At 27.8% G+C, this 25789-nt stretch overlaps 2 protein-coding genes across 2 annotated transcripts in view; one reads left to right on the plus strand and one right to left on the minus strand.

Annotated features, from left to right (window-relative positions):
• Positions 1-9235, plus strand: part of LOC129968598 (RNA-binding protein fusilli-like) — a 134443-nt gene extending 125208 nt beyond the window's left edge. The window contains exons 10-13 of the mRNA XM_056082658.1: positions 1829-2062; positions 2207-2402; positions 3555-3739; positions 5316-9235. Coding sequence (XP_055938633.1) covers positions 1829-2062; positions 2207-2402; positions 3555-3739; positions 5316-5477 — 777 coding nt within the window. The 3' untranslated portion in view covers positions 5478-9235. The remainder of the gene's footprint in view (positions 1-1828; positions 2063-2206; positions 2403-3554; positions 3740-5315) is intronic.
• A 1673-nt stretch (positions 9236-10908) lies between these two features.
• LOC129969669 (integrator complex subunit 8-like) overlaps positions 10909-25789 on the minus strand; it is a 29971-nt gene continuing 15090 nt past the window's right edge. Inside the window, exons 15-25 of the mRNA XM_056084325.1 lie at positions 25472-25582; positions 20791-21004; positions 20124-20233; positions 18082-18163; positions 17356-17458; positions 17224-17257; positions 16641-16700; positions 16478-16539; positions 15646-15764; positions 14254-14408; positions 10909-11304 (exon numbers count right to left, since the gene is read on the minus strand). Coding sequence (XP_055940300.1) covers positions 11005-11304; positions 14254-14408; positions 15646-15764; positions 16478-16539; positions 16641-16700; positions 17224-17257; positions 17356-17458; positions 18082-18163; positions 20124-20233; positions 20791-21004; positions 25472-25582 — 1350 coding nt within the window. The 3' untranslated portion in view covers positions 10909-11004. The remainder of the gene's footprint in view (positions 11305-14253; positions 14409-15645; positions 15765-16477; positions 16540-16640; positions 16701-17223; positions 17258-17355; positions 17459-18081; positions 18164-20123; positions 20234-20790; positions 21005-25471; positions 25583-25789) is intronic.

Consider the following 25789-nt stretch of genomic DNA (forward strand, 5'->3'; position numbering starts at 1 on the left):
CCTTTTTCCCCCCTTTTTTTATTTTCCGTGATGTTATATATATATATATATATATATATATATATATATATATATATATATATATACTAGGATCATGTATTTGAACCTGTTCAAATTAAAATTAAGTAACTTTTAAATTTCAGATTGTTCTGAAATTCGTTTGCAGATTAGTAGTTCAATATTTTCGACAAACTGTCTTATCAGTCAACAATTCTGACAAATTTTGCATTACAGAATTTAAATTGCGGTAGAAACATTTTAAATTCTTTTATGTCATTTGTTTAGAAAGATTTTAAAAATAGAAAAAGAAATGTAACAGAATACTAAAAATATCTTACAAAAAAAAAAAAAAAAAATAGGAAAAAGAATATTTTTAATAAGTCGACATAAATATTCTACTAAATAATTCTTAAAGACAGGTGCTCTTGTTATCCTTGTTGACAATTTTTAAACAGTTTCCACTATAATTACTTTTCTTTTTATTGCCTCTATTAGGTAATTAAATTATAGTATTAGTGGTAAGTAAAATGTTAGTGGCAATTAAACTTTTTTCGATGCTCTTTAATTTACTTTTACGAATCACTTGATGCAGCAGTATTTCTAAAAAGTATAAATTTATTATAGGAACAGGTTTTTACGGACATTTAATTTGTACATTTTCTTATTCTAATTATTTTTGCGGAAACAGTTAACCAAGATGTGAAGTAGCGCAGTAACATACTTTTTCACAATTTTTTGTTTTAGCATATTGATTATAAACTATTGTAAAAATCATTTAAAAATTCCTGTTTCGTTAAACCAGTAGTATTGCAATTATTACATAAAGAAATAATTATTCTTGGTGATGTATGTACGAATCGGCTATAGGGAAGTAAAAGAATCTATATCATTCCATGTTTCGTCGAATAGAATGAATATTTTGATAAAATATTACAATATAGCAACAAGTAATAAATAGATGAATATAACAAAGATAGATATACGAAAGTATATAACAACGAGTTTCATAATCGTAACAACCGAGTGGCTTAAATATCTTCTAGCTTCTCTTTGCCGGTTGGTAGTTAAAAAATTAATCTGTTGTTGTTTCTTATGGCACTTGCCATGGATAAGCCTGCTGATCGAAGACAGCCGATTTAAGTCTGAGGGGAAGCGCCTCTTGTTTTTATAGTAGCGCCATTTAGGGTCAAGAGAACGACTTAGCTACACACACGTCATAACCCTTTTTACGGGGCGGACTCCAATCACGCATTTCATTCACTCAACCACAGATCGTAATTTAGACCTGAATCAGAGAACGATCACCCCTGATCCAGTACCCCCAGTGGTATTACTCTCGACATGAAGGACTTTGAAACCACGACAGATTTATACGCGTGTCTGTCACCAAGCACGCGGGGAATCTTCGGCTGGCGGGGTTCGAACTCGCAACCTAAGAGACGCGAATCCGACGCTTTACCAACCAGGCTATCCCGGCCTATTAAAAAAAAAATCTAAAATCTGGATACGAAGAAATTTTATAAAAAGGTAAAATTTGTCTTGTATTTAAAATTTCCATAATTTCAATTATGCGCAATTTTAGTATATTAACTCAGTGGCGTAATGAAGGGGACGAGAGATAACAGATGGCTGCAGGCAGCAATCTTTGGGACGACACCCAAGCAAAATATTGCTGTTATAAAATCAATTAATATGATGAACGGGGAGGTTGAAAAACTGTCCAATTCTCCATTTATCTTCTTTATTTTACAGAGGCACTTAACAAAATATATTTAACCTTTTACTTATTATAATTCTTTTTATAAAAATCATACTTCCTTTCTTTTAGGTCCTCAACCGATGCATGGATCCTAGAACTTACGAACAGCCACAGCCACTACTTCCCAACATGCCACCTGTTCCAATTCTCTCGCCACAGTTGCTACCCCCAGGATCTCGCAAGGATTGTATTCGTCTGAGAGGTCTGCCGTTCGAAGCGCAAGTCGAACAGATTCTAGAATTTCTCGGAGAGCATTCAAAGAATATTGTATACCAAGGTGTTCACATGGTCTACAATGCACAGGTTAGAAAACTTAATGAATGAAATAATTAACATGTTAAAAATGGCGAGTCCCTGTGGACTTATCATTTAGACGGCATCAGTTCTAATCCAACAGAAACATTTGTTTTATTTCAAATATTCAATTTAATATCACTCTTTTTCCAGGGTCAACCATCGGGTGAAGCCTTTATCCAGATGGACTCTGAACACTCCGCCTTCATGGCTGCCCAGCAACGGCATCACAGATATATGGTATTCGGCAAGAAACAACGTTACATCGAAGTGTTCCAGTGTTCAGTCGACGACATGACCCTCGTTCTTAACGGAGGGATACCCGTGCAGAGGTCGCTCATTTCTCCAGGTGAGTTGCAAGGTGGTACAAATGCGATGTCATGAAAAATATATTCACATAGATAAGAATATAAAATTTGTATTAATAAATTGACCCGTCTTCCTGGAATCAGTGGCACAATCGGGAATTTTGAGACCTAGACAGTGTACATGATGAAGCTCCTCTTTTAATGAAATTGGCAATTTAGTTTTACATTTCAGCACATTGTAAACATATTGCTGATGCGTTTTAGGTTAATATTTTATAATTTATTAAATTTGAGATCATATTTGTTTTTATTTATTTATTATGACACCAGACTATCTGATTTCCATGTTTACACAAATTATAATGGAAGCATATGTTCCATTTTATAAATATTCTAATAACTAAGTGAGAGTGGTACAATGAGGTAGGAGTATAATTATACTTGAAAAAGTGTTAATATTATCCTGTTTTATCATTCAAATAATTTGTATTTTCTAAACTTATTTATTTCTAAGCTAGGAAAATAAAATTTTCAATCGACTTGCTTATGGCTCTAAGCAGCTGCCTACTTTTAAAAATCCACCACTGCCTCGAATAGTACTTTTTTTCCCCCTGTTTATTCTGGCTTATTGAATGTTCAGCCGTTTGGTTTCTTTCCCCCTCTCATAAGTACATTTCTAATATTTAAAAAAATATATAAATGTTTAATGAAATAATATTTAACATTAATTTACAATACATTCATTGAGTCTTATAAAATATCTTTAAAAAATGCATTTTTTAGTATATTAAGAAGTAGGATTTTTTATTATAATTATTGTCTTCTTTTTTTATTATACATAATTACAAATATTATGGAATTTTGAAATAATTTTTTTCCTTCAAATTCTCTATCAAATAATTCCATTTTTAATTATTTTTAAAACTTTTAAAAATATGAAAATAATTTATTAACATCGAGAACATAAGTGATGAAATTATTTAAACTTTAGCACATGCGAAAATGGATGTGAAAAAAAATTCCATCTTTACAAACACGAAACAAATCAAGTTAAGTAAAAATATCAAGTTAAGTAAAAAAGTACTTTCTCATTTTTATACGATTGCAGTTCGTATTTTTATATAAGTTATTGACTTAATAACTTATGCCAATAATGAACAAAATAATTTCTGAAATTCGTTTTTTTTCAACAGGTGGAAACATGCTACCGCCACCCTATGGTGCCTTTCCCTATGTGCAAACTCCCCAAATATTGCCTGCCGTGGCGCCCCTCACTCCTAGGCTACCCGCTGCCTACTACTCCCCAGTGTTCTACTGGCCTTATCCGAGTCCACCAGTGTCTCCTACCACATACTACCCACACACCGGTACAACAGTGGTGAGTGGTTTTTTTGTTACATTATTGCAGAACCACTAATCCTTGCAATGACATAGAATAATGTTATGGCGTTTTAATTCTTGTTTAGGTACTCAGAATTGCTATATGCGAAAATAAAATAAAATGGATATTCAATTATTATATAAAAGAAATTCTATTTTATATACGTACGTAATCAGTATGCTGATACTTTTGTCAAACTTATAGGGAAAAAAACTGACTATAAGTTTTTAATGATTCTACATGATAATAATGAATCTTTATAAGGTTTCAGCTCAAAGACGATAACTGAAATAAGCTAAATCAAATTTTTATGGCCAAACTAAACTCATAGCTATTTTAAAGAGCCACTTATATATTGTTGTTGCTACTTCATACTTTTTTTACTTTCACATGTACGAAGTATGCAAAGAGAAAATATTGTAATCATTAAAAAATCCAAATTCCAGATTTTTAAAGAATCTCTTCGTTTCAGACTTCCCGAGTGCAAAAACGTATTTCCCGCTTTTTTTTTTTTTTTTTTAATTCTTTGTCTGTCTATGATTAAAAAAAAAACTTTAAGTTAGCCGGATGAAAATTAGTATACGGACTTTACACCAGATTTGAAAATTTCTATCAACATTTTAAACGAAATCCATTCTGAGAAATTCTCTGTCCGGTTGACTAAATACAAGAGAACACTTTTATTAGAAACTTTTATAACTTAGAACACTTTTATTAGAAAGTTTCGGGAAGACCACTCCCGTAAGCTTCAGCAAAAGGAATTTATTTAGGAATAACTATTCCCACTCTTTTTCGAGTGACTTCAAAATGAATTTCATCCGAATAACCTTCGAATATTTTAATCTTTACTGATTTAATTCAACTGATGTACTAGAATTAAAGGACAAAAATATCCGCTATTCCGATAAGCAGACAGGAAGCTAGCATTAGATTCCAATTGGTTTCGGATATCTATCGGAAGTTACATTTTTCCGCCCAGTCGTTTTGTATCGTTCGTTTGCAACAAGCTTTGTTTTTGTGACAGTTTGGCTTCTATTTTTATACTTTCTTGAAGCTTTTAATTTCTCAAATATAATGCCAGTTATATCCAATTTAAAATATTTCCACATATGAGGTGTCCACTGTAATCATGGGCCAGTATTATTTTTTAAATCATTAGAGATAGGCATATACCACCAATTGGAAAAAAATATTTTAAATGATGCAAAGAATTATAGTTTTATATTATTTGAATCAATAAATGATTATATTACAAAAAATGATAAATAAGTTTGTAAACATTTTCCAGGCATTAATCATCTTTAGTATTTAATTAAAATTTAATTCAAACTATTTTCTTGGCGAACCATCTGGTTGTCAAAGGCAGCTACTACAAAAATTCATATTTTCATTGACATATCAACCAATATTATATCATAGCATATCAACTAATTTTTGCAGCACTCCCAGGTAACTGCTTAGATTACCTAATGATAAAAATCGTCTTTAGTCTAGTAACAAAACTTACTGAAATATATCATTTTTTTCCCTTCATGATAAACTATGTTTAGAATTCTATTTTGACTTATTCCAGTTAACTACGGAGTGCATTCAAGTCCAGCGCAACAGCGAAGTCCGGCCAAATGGCGACGCAATGGTCACTTTCCCTGCGGCCAGAATAGAAGCGGAGAGGGCACTCCAAGAGAAGAACCGCCAGAACATCAACAACCGCTACATCGAGCTCTTCATGGCCTAAAAACAAGATTGGAAGTGCATCATCTGCAATCGTCAATGATTGTGGACATAAAAAAAACTAACAAACAAATTACATGCAAAGTATTTTGTGCACGTGATTTTCATACACCAGTGACATGCACCGAGAAGTCTTTCTGAAAAACTGTAGTTTTGTCTTTTTTTTTTTGTATCGTTGTGCAACAAAATCACGAAATTTCCCGCTCTGTATAGTGTACTAAGCAAGTCATTTCTTAGCAGGGTGCAGTGGCAACATGGGTCAGTTAATCGTTTGCTTTTTGCAGATTGGCCATTTATGCCTATGCTTATGACTATCGAAGATGATGTAAAAGGTCCGATTGCCAATAGAATCTCTTTTAGAGCATTTTATTATTATACTATGTGCGTAAATTAATTTGAAAGATGTTTCTGCGATCCAAACCAACAGTGGGGGGGGGCGATATTGAATTTGATGTGATAACAATTGCGGATGATTTTAACCTTTCATTCTTAATATAAATATGTATTATCAACACTGACAACTCCAAGAGAAGTGCATTAAAGATTCTTTTTGCTCTTAGTTTTTTTAGATATTGAATTTTGTTTTATGGTTTTGATACCCTGAATTTTTTTTCCAAAAATATTTCATTTTATGAACATAAGTTAGGACTACACTCAAATGCAATACCGCATTTAAAGAATAGTACATATAATATCACTCCAAACTGAAAATTTTGGACATAATAAATATAATGCCAAATCAATAATATATGTATATTATATTTATTTATATTTCATTTAAATAATATACAAGATCACAGTTAAGAGATTCAAATTAACAAAACAATGGAATATTTAAGAGCAAATATATCCAACTGATTGATTAGAAGACACAGCTTCCTGCTTTTAAAGCATTACGTTTCTGCAACTCCTATTGCCATGCTCCCTGCTTATTTAAATCTGTTTTTATTCTCTAACTTTTGTACTTTGTTTTAGTGTAACTATGTTATTACTTTTAAGAAACTTTATGCATGCAATTAGTTTTTATAACAGCATCTGAATATATATATATATATATTATAATCTGTTTGTTGACATTGGCCACCCAGAACTTATATATAAAAGTGGTGTGCACTTTTGTTATTAAAATGTTTAATCGCAGAGAATAGAATGTAATTGTTAACCATAATAAAATCAGCAGATATCTGCATTTCAGACAGTTAAACAACCATCTAGAAAAATTAATTTGTAGATCATCTGCATCTACTAAATATAATCTCTCTTCTGATTTTTTTTTTAAAAAAAATCTGTGTTGTCTACTTTTGTATATGTCTAGTCTTTATCTAGATGGTTTGCAATATTTGTGTTTGTATTTTTTTTTTTTTTTGCTTTCAACATTTGACAGTAAAACTAAATGTTAACTTTTGTACAGGATCATACTATCCACAAGGCATTTTTTGTTAATGTTTTTGTATTGTTTCATTTGGAAAATCTAGTTAAATAATCTGCTTGCATGTATTAATCTTATCGTCAGATATTATAGCAGACCCTGATAAATTGTCATGTTTGATATCCTTCCAGTAAGAAATGTTACAAACTTTTAAATGATCTTCAGAATTGAAAATCTGAAATGCTTCAGATGAGTTAATAATTTAATATTTCATAGTCAATAGCTAAAAATACCACTAAATTTCTATATGAGGATTGAAGTAGTAATTCTTAATTTCTGAGAAATTTTATAAATTTACAAATAACATTTTAATTTTCCATGATGTTATATTATTTCAAAAATAAAATCTGAAATATTAAAAAATTTAACCCTTTTCCCCCTTGATAGAAGATAAAAGTCTTTGCTATAATGGGACACTAAAACTATTAGAACATCAACATACCAAATGAGCCTCAGTGAGGTAATTTCACTTCTATTATTGATCATCTAGTTATTTAAATCTTGCAGTGTGCTTTCATATTTCAGAATATCTATGATGACCATTTTCAATAATAAAAATAGATTGCTGATTATTCGCATTTGAATTTTAAATTACTTGACAAATGCAGAACTTATATAAATAAAAAAAAAATTAATTTCCAAATTTAGATCTTACAAACAATTCCAATTAGTGGCGCCATTTTCGAACTGATGATTTTCAGAGGTCAGTCTATAAATGTATGTAAAGCTTACGAAATAGACAAGAAAAAGTAAACTAAGTAAGACAATGTAGTATTTTAAGCTATCATTTATCCACATTCTTCTCTGCATGTATTATATATAAACAAAGTCTCTGTGTTGTCCTTTTTATATGCTTTTGTATGCAGATATCTATTTAGTGAATGTATTTTTGTGTTACCAAATGAGTTTTTATTTATTATAAGAGAGAGATTGTGCGAAGAGTAACAAACAGGTGTTTTGTAGAACACCACTATGCATTCCAAGTGCCTTAATTACTGTATATTCTTATTCTGTAACTATTTTTTTTTTTCTATGTTAATTGTTTGGCACATGAGCTATTGATACACTGTATATATATAAATAGAACACGGAACATTAACATATCTGAAAATATATATATAGGAGCAGGCAATATTAAGTTCCTCAACCTAAATATTAAAAAAAAAAAATAGTTATTGCAATTGAAGAAGTGGAATATTTATGTCATCTCGCAAAAAACAATGAATTTTCAAAGGAAACGAGTCTCAAACCCATGATTTTCAAATCACTAATTTGAAACTGCATTCAAAATAATATAAGATCAATGATATGTTAATATTTCCATCATCTATTTATACAGTGTAACAAGCAATCAAATTTATTTTTATGTGTGCTTAATATTTGCTGTGTTTATTATTATATAAATTTTTCATATATATTTCAGAATCAAAATATGAAATCCCTTTTTTTTCCTAGTGTATTTTTATCTATTGCCATTTATTAACATTGAATATTTTACGGCACTCCTATATATAACTTGTTGATACAGCATGATGTAAACTTTTTGATAGTATAAATAGGAGATGTGTGTATTTTTAAGTCATCCAATTTGTATAATGTCATTAGAGAACAATTGTACTCAATTTAGATGGCATATTTAGCTAATTGATTATGCACTTAAGATCATACTTAAATTGTATTTTAATTCTGTAGTGCAATAACAGTTAGATGAGAAAATTTTCTTTAACATATATTACATATTCATGAAAATTAATGGTGCTTGGCAAATAATTTCAACTCGTGCATTTAAAACAAGAAAAATAAAAAAATAATGCGTTTAAAAAGTTTTTCACAAGTTGGTGCTAATATATTTTTATCAACTGTATTTTATAACAGAAAATATTCTGCTTTTAATGTCAACAAGTGCCTTAATGAAAGAGTTTCCGCAAATATTTTTACATAATTTGCAAAATTTTAAGACAATATTTACAGTGTACAAAAAAAAAAAAAAAAAAAAAATCATATATGGATGTTAATCAAAATGATTATTAGTGTTTGTATAATGTTACTTTTATGATATAAATCAGATGATAGCAATCAGTTAATGGGCAATGTGCAAATATTTATTGAATTAGCCCAATTTAAAAATTTTTTTTATGAAAATCAAAATGATTATGACTTTTTGTTAAGGTCATAGCCACATCTCTAATGTTTTTATAGTGTTTTACACTGAAGTGATTGTGTTGTAATATGTTGTGCCTTAAAACTGTACATGGATGTATTCATTTATTTCTCATTGCATTATATCTTTGTCATGTTGCTAAACATTCCAATAAAGTTTTAAGTATATTTAAGTCTAGGTATTAAATCATTTTTATAGGTTGTTACAGAAATGAAAGCAAACATAATATAGTAAACCATAAAAAAATGGAATTAGAGCATAAAGGTATTGATGCCTTAAGTTTGTAACAAGAATACCATAATAGAGTTCAGATTACTACAATTATTTTTCAGCTAAATATGCAAAGAAAATAACAATTACTACTTATATTAATAGATTGGCAATTATTTTTACTGGAAGCAGTGAAGTATACTCTCAATAAGAAAAATATAATGCACAGTAACGTGAATCAATGTGTTTGAATATGGAAAAAAAAATTATGCTTATAAATAGGGGGGGGGGAGTATATAATTGAAAATGAAATGAATATCATAATTTACCAAGTCATTAAAATTCAAATCTCTAATAGCAAATAAATATTTTCAAGAGAAAAGAAATATCAAGTTAAAAAAAAAAGAATTGTACATTCCTTTTTTGTCAAGTTCTGATTTGATGCTTATATTTTGATTAACAATGCAAATAAGTATTGTATTTATTAAATAGATTACAAATGATGAGAACAATTAGTAAGGCTGAAAAAATAACCCCAAAAATATGGTTATAATCAAAATTTCATAGAAAAGCTTTAGTATTCATTTCATCCCCCCCCCTTTTCTTTCCTTTTTTTGTAAAAGTTATTAGGTACCATTTCATTAATTTTTTTTAAGAGTGCATGCTTAAACAAAAACAATCCTTAACATGCTCCTTATTTTTGCTTTCTAAAATAACAATATTTATTTATTTTACAAATTTCAAGAGATATACAATTCACTGTTTAAATAAATGTAGAATACATCTGTTGGTCTGATTCATTTGTCCAATCTACTAGACTTATTTGCACTATAAATTTTTAAAACATTGTAATACATATATTATTTATGACTTGGGAAATTTAATGAACTTTTTCAAAAGTCATTAAATAATACTTTGAAATAAAATTATTACAATAACAACAAAAAACATCCAATGTTTTTGTTGTTAAGAGAATTACAATACAAGACTAAAAGTATTAAAAGATTATATTCAGAGAATTATACATATCAAATTATAAACTTTACTTACCATTTAATAGGACGATTCCCCAGGCTTCTTTACAGATCTGTGAAATGCAGTGTGAGCATCATAAGTTGCTTTGAAGAAATTAATCTATTTTCTGCTCTTTTTAAAGTCAAACTTTCCGAAAAAAGCATATTTTGCTAAAGAATGCATTAGGATCAGGGAGGACCTCGTATTACTCCATTTATACGTGGCATTTAAAACCTGTACTCATTTACATTTAATTCAATAAGAGGACTAATAAACTTTACATTATAATATCTATGTACTGAATATTAACAAACAATAGCCACTGTATGTGATCACAATAAAAGAAAAAGTAGTACAAAGAGGAGAAATTATCTCAACAAGGACATCCTGATTTTGGAAGAAAAACTGGAATATTTCCCTATCGAAAACTCAATACGTTCATAACTAATCATGATTGGTTTGTTCAAAATTATTTCTTTTAGTTATGTTTAATCAATTTTTTTTATTTAATAAACGATTTTAAGAACATTATCAACAAACAACTGTTTTCATAAAGCTAATTAGCCGATTTAAATCAAAATAACTAGTTTAATTATAACTTAAGCAAAGACACAAATAGAAAATTAAATGTTTATTTACAATTATATATATGATATAATACAATGAAATTACTTGAGAAACTTCCCATACCACCCACAATGAGGCATAATATCACTTTTATAAATACTGCCTGGCCATAGCTCTTAAAAACCATCCTTTCCTCAGACTGGCAGCTTCCCTTTGAATTTCTTCATTGTTGTTGGAATTCAATTCTAATTGCCCAATGAGTTGAATGACCTGCTGCCTACAGTCTAACTCCCCTCTCTTGGTGTGATGGTTAACAAGAAACTCTAAAAGTGTCACATCCCAGATGCATGAGTAGTATGTGTCACAGCTGTCATTGCACACTCTCTCACCCAAAGCTTTGAAGGCCATAGAATAATTAGGCTCTTCAAGAAACTGGTGCAAAACAGATGCCTGAAAAAGGAAAAGTATATTGACGAACAGGATTCATTTCAGGAAAATAAACATTTTAAGGCGATGCTTAGTTAAATTAATGTTCTAATTTTGAAGCTACAGGAGAATTATTTGGAACAGTAATTTGGATCTATTTTTAGATGATGAAAACAACATTTGTGCTGACACCCCCTTTCTACAATACACCAACAGCAAGAGATATGACCTTATGATTTAAAATGCATTAGGGGTGCACATACAACAAATTGTGACATAACATAGATGTCGAATTAGTAATTCTTTTGTCACAATTTTGGAGCTCTTTAATTAGATCCAGACAAAATTATTTTACAACTAAATGTTTATTCTCTTCAGTCCCGAGGTACACATATGTGTACCTGCAATTTGTTTCATTTTTCTTATCCGGTAAAGTTAAATTTTGACGAAATAATGCATGCATTTCAACGTTTATGAATTTAGCTTCCATTTTGCATCAATAAATAGCACTAGAGTTCGATATTTTTTTCATATCCATCGCTATTAATTAGAGACATAATGAAAATGGCCTTGAACAGAAAACGCAACAAACATAAGTACATTTTTTTAATATTTATTATTAAAATAAACACTTGTATATTTTTTTATAAAATACTAAGTGTCTGGTTAAAGTCATTACCAAATTATATCTTCTTATCTATAATAGAATCGGTGAAAATACAAATTTAACTAAGGTACACATATGTGTACCTCGGGCGTTTTCGCACCCGTTTGCTGACTGCTTGCGATCCATTGCGCTGCTTATCTTTTGAGCGCTTGTTTCCAAATTGTCATTTCTTGTCCTTGAATATATTGTATAACTTTTTATAATAAATAATTCTTATGTTCTGTAATGTAACAAAATATAAATTTAAAAATATTTATTTTTTAACTTTAGTAAGAAATTTAATTTTATAGCTGTCTTGAAGTTAGTAATTGATATTTCAAACCGACATCATGTGTAGAATATACAGAATTTTATAAGCTAATAATATTTTTTTCACGTCAAGTGACTTTAATTCAAAAGGAGGTTTTTGAACTTTTAGGACAAAGAGATTTTAGGGGAAAAAACAGAATTTTTCATGTATCAAAAATAATGAAACCTGGCAAATAGGATGAATGGGTCATAGACGATAGTCAAATGTGCCTTGTCAAGTAGAAAGATAATAAATCCGTGACTATTATCCACATTTATAGGTAATGAGTCAATTGGAATAGGTAGAAGATAGACAAAATAATTGAAACAAAAAGCTGATATTAAATAATCTGCTTTTATAAAAACATATAATATCGGAGGCATCGACCATTATTTTGCATATTACCGGCATGCATTAATTACAAAAAATGACTGATGAGAGCATTCAAGCATTTTGTAGATTTAGTAGTTGTCAATTGCTTGATATACTATAAAATGGTGGCAAAGCGACAAGCTGAGCTGTCAGGAATGAAAATGAAAATCTTATGACCTTATTGCAATTTCAAATGCATATAATTCGGTCCCTGTTGAAATATGAGGGAATTCTCATCATCAGCAAGAAAAGAAACCAAGAACATGTAAAAAAATCATCTTTCAATGAAGACAAATTAATAGAAGAAGGGTCATCAAATGATGGAAATGCAACTACAAGATAATTGGAGATTTCATTACCACCATCTGGTTAAAATACCTCTAAAAGAGTAAGAAAAATTGTCCCTTCCCAATTAAAAAGAAATAAGACTAGATATGTTAAGCCATGTACAACATTACATGGACGATAAGTATGTATCGAAATGCAGGTACCAAGGATGCAACTCTAGGAGAAGAGTCAAGTACTCAAAATGCAGTATCTACTTGCGTAATATCGAAAAAAAAAATTCTTTTAAAATAATGTTTAATAGATTATTAATACAAAATTTTGTATTTTTTTCATTTATAAGGCCTTAGAATGCAAAAAGTATAGCTATTAAGTAACCAGGGAAATTAAATATATATATATTTTTTGTTGAGGATGCTTTGACTTACTTAAGACCCGAGGTACACATATGTGTACCTTAAAATTATGGGACTTAAAATTGTTTGATCAGCAAAATTTTTTCCCCACATACTATTGAGATGTAACAAAGGTAAAAGATCTTGAAATCAAATTTTTAAAGCAGTTTTAAAAAATTCAGGACTGAAGAGGTTAAATAAAACAAAGAAAAAGTAATATATAGATGCCTTTTGCAATTGCCCAAGATGCTACTACTTAGAAAAGACAAAAAATATTAATTTAATAAAGCTATTAAGACAAGATAAGACATTTTCTAGGAAAAACTTTGAGTTAAATTACAAAAAGAATAATTTTTGACTTAAAAAAAAACATTGCTAAAATGCTTTTTTAACTGATAACAATATATATTTTGTTTTTGTACACTGGCTTTTAATTAATAAGTTGGAACCCCAAAGTGGCGTTAACACTTCTTTTTTATTTTATTTTGAATTACTTTTGCTGGCAACTTAAAAAAATGTTTTATATCATTAGATCAATTTCATGTAGAATAGCCTCCTTCCTTAAAAATGGAACATGTTTTGTTTCAATAAAATAAAACAATTTAAGCCTGGATGCAACTCTTTGTGTTCTTATGAATACAGAGGCAGTCATATGCAAATGGGAACTTTTGATAAAAGTTCTAATTTCAAATATTATCAGGATAATATGACCAAAGTCGTGTTTCTAGAAGCATAATTAACAGTCTCATCATAGGTACAAGAAAGAAATATATATAAAAATAATGTTTATGTCTGAACTTTGTTCTTGATTACTAAGTCAACATTATAAAACCTAATAGAAACACACAGAAATATGGCAATATTCCTGTGTCCTATTCTACTTAAAATATGAACAGTATGTACCATACATTAAAAATATGGAAAATATTGAATTGAAATAAAAATTGCCAAGCAGGATTACATACCTGAGTATGATTTTGCAATTTGGTGCAGCAATGAATCATATGCTTATATTGTAAATCATCGAAGATAGCTTTTGGCAAGGGCAAGCTAAAGTAATCACTACTAACCATTGCAGCAGAAATGTAATACTTCAGAGCACTAGCATAATGACCTTGCACTAAAAGAAAAAGAAAACAAAAAAAAATTATTATGAAAAAACTTTCTACAATGCATCATCAAATAGCAATAAAAGTATTTTTAGCCATGTAAAATGGATAATAGTGGATTTTTTTTTTTTTTTTTTTATAATTACACTCTAAAGTTTGATTTATACTCACTATGCAGAGCGTTGTTGAGTCTCAAGAAATTTTGCACTTTTTGAAATGAAATTTTCTTTTATTCATTAATAATTTTAGTCACAATTTTTAGTTAATAAAAATAAGGTATAATGCATACTAGTATTGCTAGTTTTTCAATTATGTAAACTAGTATTTTAGTAAGATTCCAGAATAATGTTCAAATGCAAACACTTAGCTAACAATGACTAAAATTATACGGAAATTTAGAAAAATGCCTTTTGTGCAAAAAGAGTATTTTTAATGTGGAACAATTTTTTTTATTAATTCATACAGATTTAAAAAGAAATTATAAAACTTGATTTCTCTAGATGAGAATTTTAAAAAAATAGCTGGAAATACAACTTTAAATATAAAAATTCAATTCAGACTCTTTTTTAAAAAGTCTTTCACTACATTGCATACATTAAAAAAAGAAGTCAATAATACTAACATAGTCTTAATTTCTCATATTTAAAGTTCCAAATTTCATAATCTTCTACATCACGAAATTGTTTAATATCTGATTTAAATGCTCAATCTGTTATATCCTCATCATATGTTTATAAATTAGAACGCTCTTGTCAACATAAAAAACTCAAAATGGAAAAATTCCTTTTCTTTAGCATTATTTGAACTAGTCTGGCATTGAATTTTTAGATTTGATGAGCATTCAGTCATTTTTCATTGCACCTTTTATTACTTCTCATTCCTCTCCCTTTCCACACATTATTTTTAGAATTTTTAGAAGTCATGGCAAAGATGAAAATAAGATTATTTATCATGACTTCAAAGTATGGCTCACAGAAATGAAATAGATATTTAAAAATATATTTAGAAGAAATTGCATTTTTGGGTTCCAAAAAGAAATAAAAACTAATATTTATTGTAGATGATTTACATCTAGTGTTCTGTATAGATTAGTATAAATTTACAAGCTCATGTAAAAGAATCAGAAAATTTTACAAATTATTTTTGTAGGAACACAATTATTTCTTTTGAAAAAATGCTAAAACTAAAAAGAATAAGGGGTGCTGGTTTTAATATGAATCACTACGATCAAGATATATCAATGCTTACCATACATAACATCTCCTTTTGTACGAAGCCATGCAGTGTGTGTTGGATGAACTGATAAAGCATGATGTAAGGTATTTTGGAAAACTTCTCCAACAGCAGCCATGTTGAAATTGCTAGAACTAAAACAGATTATATTATTTAAAATATTTAAAACAATAAATTTATAATTTTGAATTTCTTTTTATCTCCTGAATCTTTTCTTTTTAAGATGTTACAATCAATAAATAACAACCATCAAACAATGACAATCAGTTAAATCAGAAGATAAAGCTGATATTACATTGAAAGCTATTATTTTCTATATCTATACTAGTACCTATTTATAATCACAACAAAAGAATTTTAAATATAATCTGAATGTATTTAGAAGTGACTGAAGTATTCGAACTGGATATAGTTTGTAACTCCATTTCTCCATATTCAGTATAATTATTGTATTGTAATTCAGCATAATTATCAATTGCAGTTTTAAAATTAAAATTATTAAATTTCAAGGAACTCTTTCAATAGTTCATTCTCTCACATCATTCATATCTGAACTAGTAATTTATAACTTACCACATTAGTAAAACTTGAGTTGTTGCTGCCTACAGTCTATTTTACGGTAACAAAAACTATTTTTCGTTTTTACTTTTGAAAACAATAATATAAATGGTTTTCTAATAAATTATTATAATAAGTAAATTTATAAAAAAAATAAATTTTTTAAATAAAATTCAATTATAGAAAGATAAAATAAATTATTACTTATTCAAAGAAACTAAAAAAAATTATTAAAATTTAAAACCAAATTTTTAAAAAAGTATTTTTATGAATTTAAAGAAAAACTTACTTTGTGATAACAGCTGGCCACAGTCCTTGATATTCCAAGAATATTTCACCAACTGAATCATCCTAAAGCATGTAATAAAATATTAGGAAGGTAAAGAAAATTATAATCAAACAATACTATTGTAATATTAAATTCTATAAATTTCTTATATGATGCCACTTACCTTCAGTATGTTATAAAATTTAGCTAAGCATGAGATGATGATTCCCAAAACTAAAATATCCTGTTGAAAAAGTTCAGTGAAATAAAAATGAGTGAATATATATTGACCTACAAAACTATATTTATATCTAATAATATCAAGAATTAAAGTAATAAAACCCATAGTCATACTTTTTTTTATCTTCTTCCATGGTAACACAGCATATTATAGAGTACAATTTAATAGTTTGATACAATACACATCAATCATTAAAAATAAAAGTATTTCCAAAATAGGAAACTTTTCTTATTTAAAATTTTAATAGCCAGACTTCACATAATATACATAAACAAGTTAAATTATGAAATCCATATTAAATTAAGTATTTGTGATTTGTTTATGATAAAATAAACTAAACAAATGATTTAATCTGAAGTTAAATTAATAATTGATTGAAATGCATGAAGATAAATGTGATTACAACATGAAAATATTATTATAATAAGAATAAATTTAATAAGCGGCATTAAATAAATATATTTTAACAACTTAATTTTTGATAAAAGTAAAACATTAAAAAACCAGAATTAAAAAAAATCCTTACTTTTAATTTCTTGACAAATTGAAACAATTGTGTTCTACAAACAAGAAAAGAAAAAAAATATTAATAAAACATCCATAAAATGAAGATAAATGTTTCCAAAACTGTAATCATTCAAGTATTTTTTAAACATACCTGTTCATAATGGCTGAGGAAGAATCGCGAGATGAATCTTTAGAAATTCCAGATGCTGTTCTTTTGTGCTGATTACTTACAGGATTAGAAAAGATAGGAAGAACTGAGGAAAACAGATTATATAACTGAGTTATTATAATATGGAAGAATTTTATAGATTGTTTAAAATGGCTAACTGAATTTCGAGTAACAAAAAGTATTAATTTAACATTCAGACAGCCAAATAGAACATTTCATAAAATCATAACAAATAAATGTTTAAATTCTCTTTTTGGTAGCTAATTAATGGTTAGCTAAAGCATGAATTACTATAGAAAAAGAAGCCTTTTTTTTTTCATAGATAAAACCAAAAATTTTCAAAAAATATATAAATAATTCTTATTTTATGCAAATTTTTTTGTCCTTAATGTATTACATTCAAACTGTTAGTAAATTGCATCGAAATTTAATTACCATTAAAAATAAACTATTCATTTAATATATCACATCCATCTTATTTTAAAACAAAACGTTAAAATAATAACAATGATTTTTTTTCATAAAGGAAATAATATCTTCAAAATACCAGCTGTTTCAGGAAGTTTATATATATAAAGTGCCTGCTTTCACATTTATCAAACCAAATATGTTAAATCAGATTAATCAAATTAAAAATTAAATATAAAAAATTCCAACTACAAAATGATATTGTCATATCTCATACCAAAACAAGCAATAATAACTCACTTGTATCCCACAATTCTTTAGTGAAATTCTTTCCACCTTTATTTGAAACTTCCTTACAGACACTGGCAACAATCTTCGCAAACTGTAAAAGAAAAAATGATGCTTATAATAAGTTTAAAAATATCATTTAGCAAATAAAAATATTCTCATACTTAAAAATAAAGAAAAAATTAAGTTTTGCACAAAATAAATAAAATAAGCTATTATTAGCTGATGTAATATCATGCATTTAATTTTGAGAAATGCAGTCCACTCCCCCTACAGCCTCCCATTTAATAAAAGGGATTTTATATAATCTCAGGATTTACAGAAAATCATTCAAATGATTTCGCCATTTTGGGAAGTACTAATAGCTTCCAAGAAAAGTGTAAGTACTGTAGAATATTTCCTTAATTTAAAACCACCACCACCAACAACAACAGTTAATTTTAAAATTTAAGAGATAAGCATAAAAATAATAACCCCCATGTTTTAACTGTTTTTTATAAAAATAATAACTGGTATTACATTTTTAGAATGTAAATGAAATTTAAGATTTAATTTATCATAAATTTCACATATTCTAATTCATTTCCTCAATGAATAAATATATATTAATTTTACTTTTCCAAAATGCATTTATTAAAACCATTATGTTTCCACAGCATATTATAATTTTACTTTTTACACAGCAGTATCGTACAAAAATAGTACTAAAATGAATATGAAGTTCTTGCTTTTTAAAAGTTATTTGTCTGAATTCTAAATTAATTTTTTTTAAAAAATTGAATGATTTAAATGATGAATAAAGGATGATGAAAACACTATGCATTCACTGGCAATGTTTCTCATATCAAAATGATGTATGAAAAAATTGCATGCACATCACATACTGTGTTTTGATCCAACAGTTCAAATGATTGGCATTTTGTTTTTCATTTGTAATTTAATTTCTATAAGTTGATTACATTCAACAATTTAAAAGCAGATGCAGATAATCTATACAAAAATTTTGTATCAATAAAAAAAAAAAGTCAAATTTATCATATAATATTTTGATATGTCTATGTATAGAAGATCATTCAAAATAACATTAACAAAACTAAAGTGTGAATGAAATGTATAAAAAAATGTTATGATTGCTTCCAAAATACTCTTATAAATAATATATAATATAAGGAAGACAAAGAAGAATCAACAACAGAAGAATCAATACAATATTATTCATATATTATTTCAGCAAAAATAGCACATGTGAAACAAAGATAATACAAGGAAGGTTTTATTTATCAGAATCATTGACATATGCATAACATCCTATTATGTCACATAATAAATCTTCTCAGCTCCCAGGTGTATCTCAGAAACATTTTACTACTGCACTGAATCTTTCTATTAAGTTGTCATATATGAAATGTGAAGTAAATAGTTTACAGAATGAGAAATATAATGAATCATGGGTAGTATTTATAATTTTACTAAAATAAACTAGCTTTGTCAACTTCATGATGTACCTTCAGATAATTTTTCTGCCTCTAAGTTCCTGATCACTTTTGATTGTCCCCATGCACTATATTTGTTCTATCATTTTGTTGACAATATTCTGAATCATTTGGTACAAGACTAATGCAAAATCTTAAAAAAGCCATTTAGACAGTTAAAATGGTAATCAGATACCATTACTAGATAAACAAAAATAAAAAAAGGAGGAAAAAAAAAAGAGCAAAATTAAGAAGAAAAGTGAGAGAGTCTATTATTTAGAGGTACTCAAGCAATAATGAAATTAAATTTTACTATACCTTACAAGTCATGAAATTATTTTATTATTTATACCAGATGTAATTTATTAGCACAAAATTACTGACACTAATATATAGGAAAATAAAAACTTGTGTATCAGTTTGATGACCCGAAATTAATTTTTGTAACTGTTAGATGGGAAGCAAGTTTGCAAATTCATGTCTTAATAATTCATTACGATGACTGTAAATTCTTTTAACAACCATATCAATAATTAATTTATTTGCTTATTTTTACAAAAATTAGGCAAACAAAATTCTTACTTGGAGATAAAAGTCAACTTTATGTTCAACTTCAATGAGTTTGTCCCATTCACGGAAATTGAGGAGAACGGCAGAACATAGTTCCATTAAATTAGGATCAGGTGGAACTTCTGAAAAAATGGAGGAAAATTCTTTTATATATAAAACATGATGCAACAAAAAGAAATAGAAGAGTGAAAATTAAAACAAATTTATTTTTTCATTTGATTTACTTAAAAATGTTATTTTTAAAAATTTAATATGTAACTGTGTAACAAATTAGTGAGAGAAAATGACGGCATACTTCAAAATAAATATATAAATAAAAAAGAATGATCTACATATGAAAACTTAATGCTCTGAAGACTATACATCTTTATAATATTGCTTTTTACAGAATATACAACAATTTGGCACTATCAACAACTATATGATATACACACTAATACATTCATTTAAAAATCTATAGTTAAGAATTTTAAGAAATTGGCAATCTTAATTTTAAAGAGGTCCATTTTTTCATCTAAAGAATATTTAGAATTAGATTAGCTTTAGGTAAATTAAAAAAAAAAAAAAATTATTAATTGAATAGATGCGAAATAAATTATTAATTTATACATTCAGGAGTAAATTTGTTAAAGTTTTAATTTAAATAATGCTTAATTACAATTTTTACAAGCATATTTACCTCTTTCTTTTTTGTAAGATGCTAACAATGACATTATTCTTTGAACAATTTCTGCTCTATAATGGGATGACTGGCAAACATGTACAGGCATATCCAAAATCTCTAACAAGTCTAAACGTAAATGTTCCCAATTTAAGAATCGACTCAGTCTTGGGGAAGAATTTCGAACTTCTGACTGAATCATCTGATATAGCTGACGAACTTCGCTGTACTTCTAAATGTTGGAAGAGAAAAAAAATCAAAACATCTTTTTAACACAATGTCATTTCTGATTTACAAAAGGAGTAATTTTCTTAGTATTTTGGTACTCAAGATACTTATTCTCTATTCAGGTCCATAACACTAAGATTTTTAGGCACATTTTAAATCATTTTTAGCTAGGAAGCTCGTTATTTGGATTATTCATAACTTCAAATTGCACTTCAAGGGACACAAAAAGTATCTAAACCATTAATTATGAAACAGATACAGAAGTTCTGTTTTAAAACTGTAAATATTATATATTTATTTATATGTTTAAAAATAGTTCCAAATCAATAATGATGTCAAGTCTTAAAATAAAACGATTGATTAATATGCTGTCAATTCAAACAAACAAAGGTCTACATTCCATCCTGTTGTTTAAAAGAGTAACAGCAATCATTTTTCAAAAGCCTTGATAATTACTGTGAAGTAAAAGTTCCCATTGACACTCAAATAATCCCATTGATAAAAAAGTCTAATTTTTAAAAATTTATTAAAAATGAATTTCAATGCAGTTTTGTTCTTTCATAAAGTTTCGGATTTTTGCTTAACTCAACATTTAAAAATAATAATAATAATGATTTAACATGATCAGCAAGACATTTTTATTGACCTAACAGCATTTCATTTAACCTTTCAAATGTTGGTAAACACAAACATTATACCAAAGGTATACAAGTGGCATTCAAAATGAAACACTGCTAGCAAAAAGAGAATGTTATATGCAATAGATACAAAGTTTTAAACAGATGTCCAGCTATTCAATAAAGTCTGTCCAAGTAATATTTTGGACATAGAGAAATTTCCAAACCCAAAATTACAAAAAGAGTAATTTTGTTTAGTTAGAATAAGATACACAAATGAGAATTTAATATGACAACTAGGAGAGCATGTATAAATTTGCTCATGAAAAAAATAAATAAATAAAAGCTACAATAAGTTAATTCTTTACATTTCTCCATTCTTTTTATTAATTTAAAAAGACATTTGCTCATATACAGAACAGTAATAAATATTGAACTGAATACAATTTTCAGCAAATTCTTATATCTGCAATTAGCTGTAAAAGTGTAAAAAAAATGTAATCACTTTGTAATTTAAATTTAAATAATGGAGAAAAAACTATATATATATTGCAAAGTGCAACAGACAAATGAAATTATGCTCATTCTTTACATATATAAAAAATACCTCTTATGAAACAGATCTACCAGAAACATGAACTACAAAACTCAATAGTGCGACAATATTAATAAAACCTGGTGATTTTTTATAGAAATTCGCAATTCATTTTATACATCAGAAAGGGTAGATAATTTTGTTTTCCCACAAGTCTTAAAAACAAAATTAAAAAGTTTAATATCAATACTACAAATAAAAAATATATATTTATACATGATTTAAATTTTCAACAGCATATACATTAGTAATATCTTTTGTTTTCTTCACAGAATTTGAATTTTTCAGAGGCAAGCATCTAGAATCAAAGAACATTATAAAATAAAATTATATATAAAAAAAAAGGTATTTATTTTGCATGTTTATTATCATCATGACAATAATATTAAGCATGCATGAAAATTGGAGAAAAAAAAAAGGATTGATAATGAAGAAATGTTTCAAATCATAAACAATGATGCAGATTTCCAATTTATAGCTTACTATTTTATATAAAACTAGCTGGTACTCGGCGCTTTGCTGCTACATAAGAAATAATTTTGGAAATATCGCTTAAAATTTAAAATAGCTGTCTTGTTTAATTGGGAATATTTATTTTCTTATCAGGAATGAATACATTTGTTGCTATTAGCGATAGGCGAGGATCGAACTCACAACCTTTGGGTTCGTAGCCGAGTAACAAGACCACTAGACAAAAGAAATTTCTCATGTCTCGTAGCTGTTATCTGACTTATAAAGCGTCACCACATTACTCCCCCTTCAGTGCGTCGGAGGTGAGACGAACGGTTTTTTTGTCCTGTTTTTGCTGTTATTAGTGGTGATATATTGGCTGTAGCGTCTTATCCATTTTTTTTTTTGGCTGATTATTTATCAGCTTTATTTATTTATTGGCTGATTATTTATCAGCTTCATTTATTTATTGGCTGATTATTTATCAGCTTCATTTATTTATTGGCTGATTATTTATCAGCTTCATTTTTTTCTTTTTTTTGTTGGCTGATTATTTATCAGCTTCTTTTTTTTAATTTATTGCTGGTAGAGGGCGCCACAACAGTTGTATGAAGGTCTGCGTAATTTGCGTCATCGGGTCACCAATGTTGCTATTGGCGATAAGCGAGGATCAAACTCGCAACCTTTGGGTTTGTAGCCGAGTAACAAGACCACTAGACAAAAGAAATTTCTCATGTCTCATAGCTGTTATCTGACTTATAAAGCGTCACCACACATTCATTGAAATTTAATAACATATAAAAGAGAAGTACAAATCATATTTATTCTACTTTTTTTACTTTATTATTCAAGTGCTTTAAGATAGACAATATATATATATATATATATTTTGTTTTTCCATCTTCAACAGAAATAAATTAATTTCTTGGCTGTCTAACTCGTAAACAGCCAGTGTACAATGTGAAAAACATAGGATTTTTCTAGGTTCAATCCGCACACTTGAAGTGATTGAACTTGCAGCTTGTTGATGGTCAGTGAGAATGCAAATCAAATGGGGAACTGCAATAGTTTGAAATATAAAGGCATATCAATGGAAATATGTGGAATGAGCACATCTTCTCCAATTGACTTTCAGTTATGAATAGGTGCCTTGCATCTTGCGACATATTAGTCTTTTGATTCTGATGCGCATGATCAGATAGCATATAAACATTGTCTCTTGATTCTTGCTGCATGTTGATCTTGAGATTCCGAAACATGTGAATTTGCAATTTGTAAATGATCTGCTTTATTGTTCAATTGTCATTCCTTGTTTGTTTGAGAAGTTCGAATTGGCTTATTTCTACCTACTGTGCTGGTGATTATTAAGTGACAAATGTTTGGGGACATAATTTTTGTCGAAGCAATCAACACGACATACTCTTGTATAACCGAACTATCATTTATCGATTCTCTGAATAGAAAAATTACTGTTTGCTCTGGAAAATTTCCATTATATATAAATTAACTTGATTGGCATCAATAATAATAATTCTATTTTGTATGTGTGGGATAAACTCTGAATATATGTGTGGTTTGAAGCAGACAAAATATTGTGCACGTTGAATGACAACATCCTGTGTAGATCGATATTCATTAATGAGAAGAAATAGCACCTGCACTAAATATTTTCAATTTCATTTCACTCACAATGATTGACATCAATGAAAATAATTTTATTTTGTTTGATATATTTGTGATTAATTCCAAATGACATGCACCGTTTGCTGTTTGTTGTCTGTCAGTTTTAAAATATAACCTTTACGCAAGTGCAAGCAATAAGTTTCGTCATACTCGGTTGAACAAACAAAAATTCATTTTTATATATTATATTGATCTAACATGAAGATTTGGACTCGAGATTATTTTCTATTGCAATTGAACTTTATTATTTGAATTTGTCACTATCATCAGTCTGATCTTATGGAGTGACTTTAAGAGCAGATACTTATAACTTATTCAATGAAAATAGATGTTTATGCATTTTTTCTTTGGATTCTTAAATTGGTACAATGTTAAATCAATGAAGAAATAAAAACTCTCCCTTCCTCACAACAAATCATTGGTGTATTGGCAAATAAATAAAATCAATTACAAATTATTAAATAAAGATATTTTGATGATTCTTGTTTTAAATAAGAGAGAAAATGAACGTATAATGATCTCAACAAACTTAAAAAAGAATAATGGAATTAGAATATTTTATTTAAATTTTTGAAATTTTTCAGAAAAATAATTAAAAACTTCTAAAAGTTAAGCAAACTTTTTTAGAAGTGCAAAACAATTTTTTTAGAACAATTATTTGTCCTCTTCAATGAGGCATATATTTTTCCTACATAAATTTGAAACAATATAATAAGCAATAAAATATGCAATAAATAAATAAAATATTAAACAAAGATAATTGTGAATTAAATTTTAAAATTTGGACATCCAGATGCATTGAACCACCATTAAGACTGTGTATCAAACTCATAGCTATAAATACAATAGACTTATTTGGCCACTAAAGACAGACACACATACACTTCTGTATTTTATTATAGATATAAGTTTGATTCTTTACTTGATCTTTGGAAGTTCAAAAAGACTTAATTTTTATAATCTCTGAATTTTATATTTGTTCTACAAAAACAAAAAATAAATAAATCTTACTTATCATCTATGTCTGGACCACAATTACCTATATGTTAGCATTGTTCATTGACTTCAATTTAAAAATTATACAATAAAATAAAAGAATTTAACAGGAATTTATTAGAACTCCTACCTTTATTGCTCGTAATTCAGCAGCTTTAGCTAGTAAAATATGTATCATTTCTTGATCAACATTAGGTGGAACATTCTTCAAAAATATATTCACAGCAAGAGGTGTTTCCCACTATAAAATAATAGAAACAAAAGTTCAAACATTGGTTTGAAATACTAAGAAGAATACATTTCTTCTTCACTCCCCCCCCCTGCTATTCAAAAATAAACTACAAGGATTTGGAGCTGGAATTAACTTTATCAATATATATTGCATTAAATTTGTCTAGTATAATGTAATATTGGTACAATAAGACATTCTAATAAATGGGAAAACTTA

The sequence above is a fragment of the Argiope bruennichi genome, chromosome 5 (genome assembly GCF_947563725.1).
Source record: "Argiope bruennichi chromosome 5, qqArgBrue1.1, whole genome shotgun sequence".
Taxonomy (NCBI): Eukaryota; Metazoa; Arthropoda; class Arachnida; order Araneae; family Araneidae; genus Argiope; species Argiope bruennichi.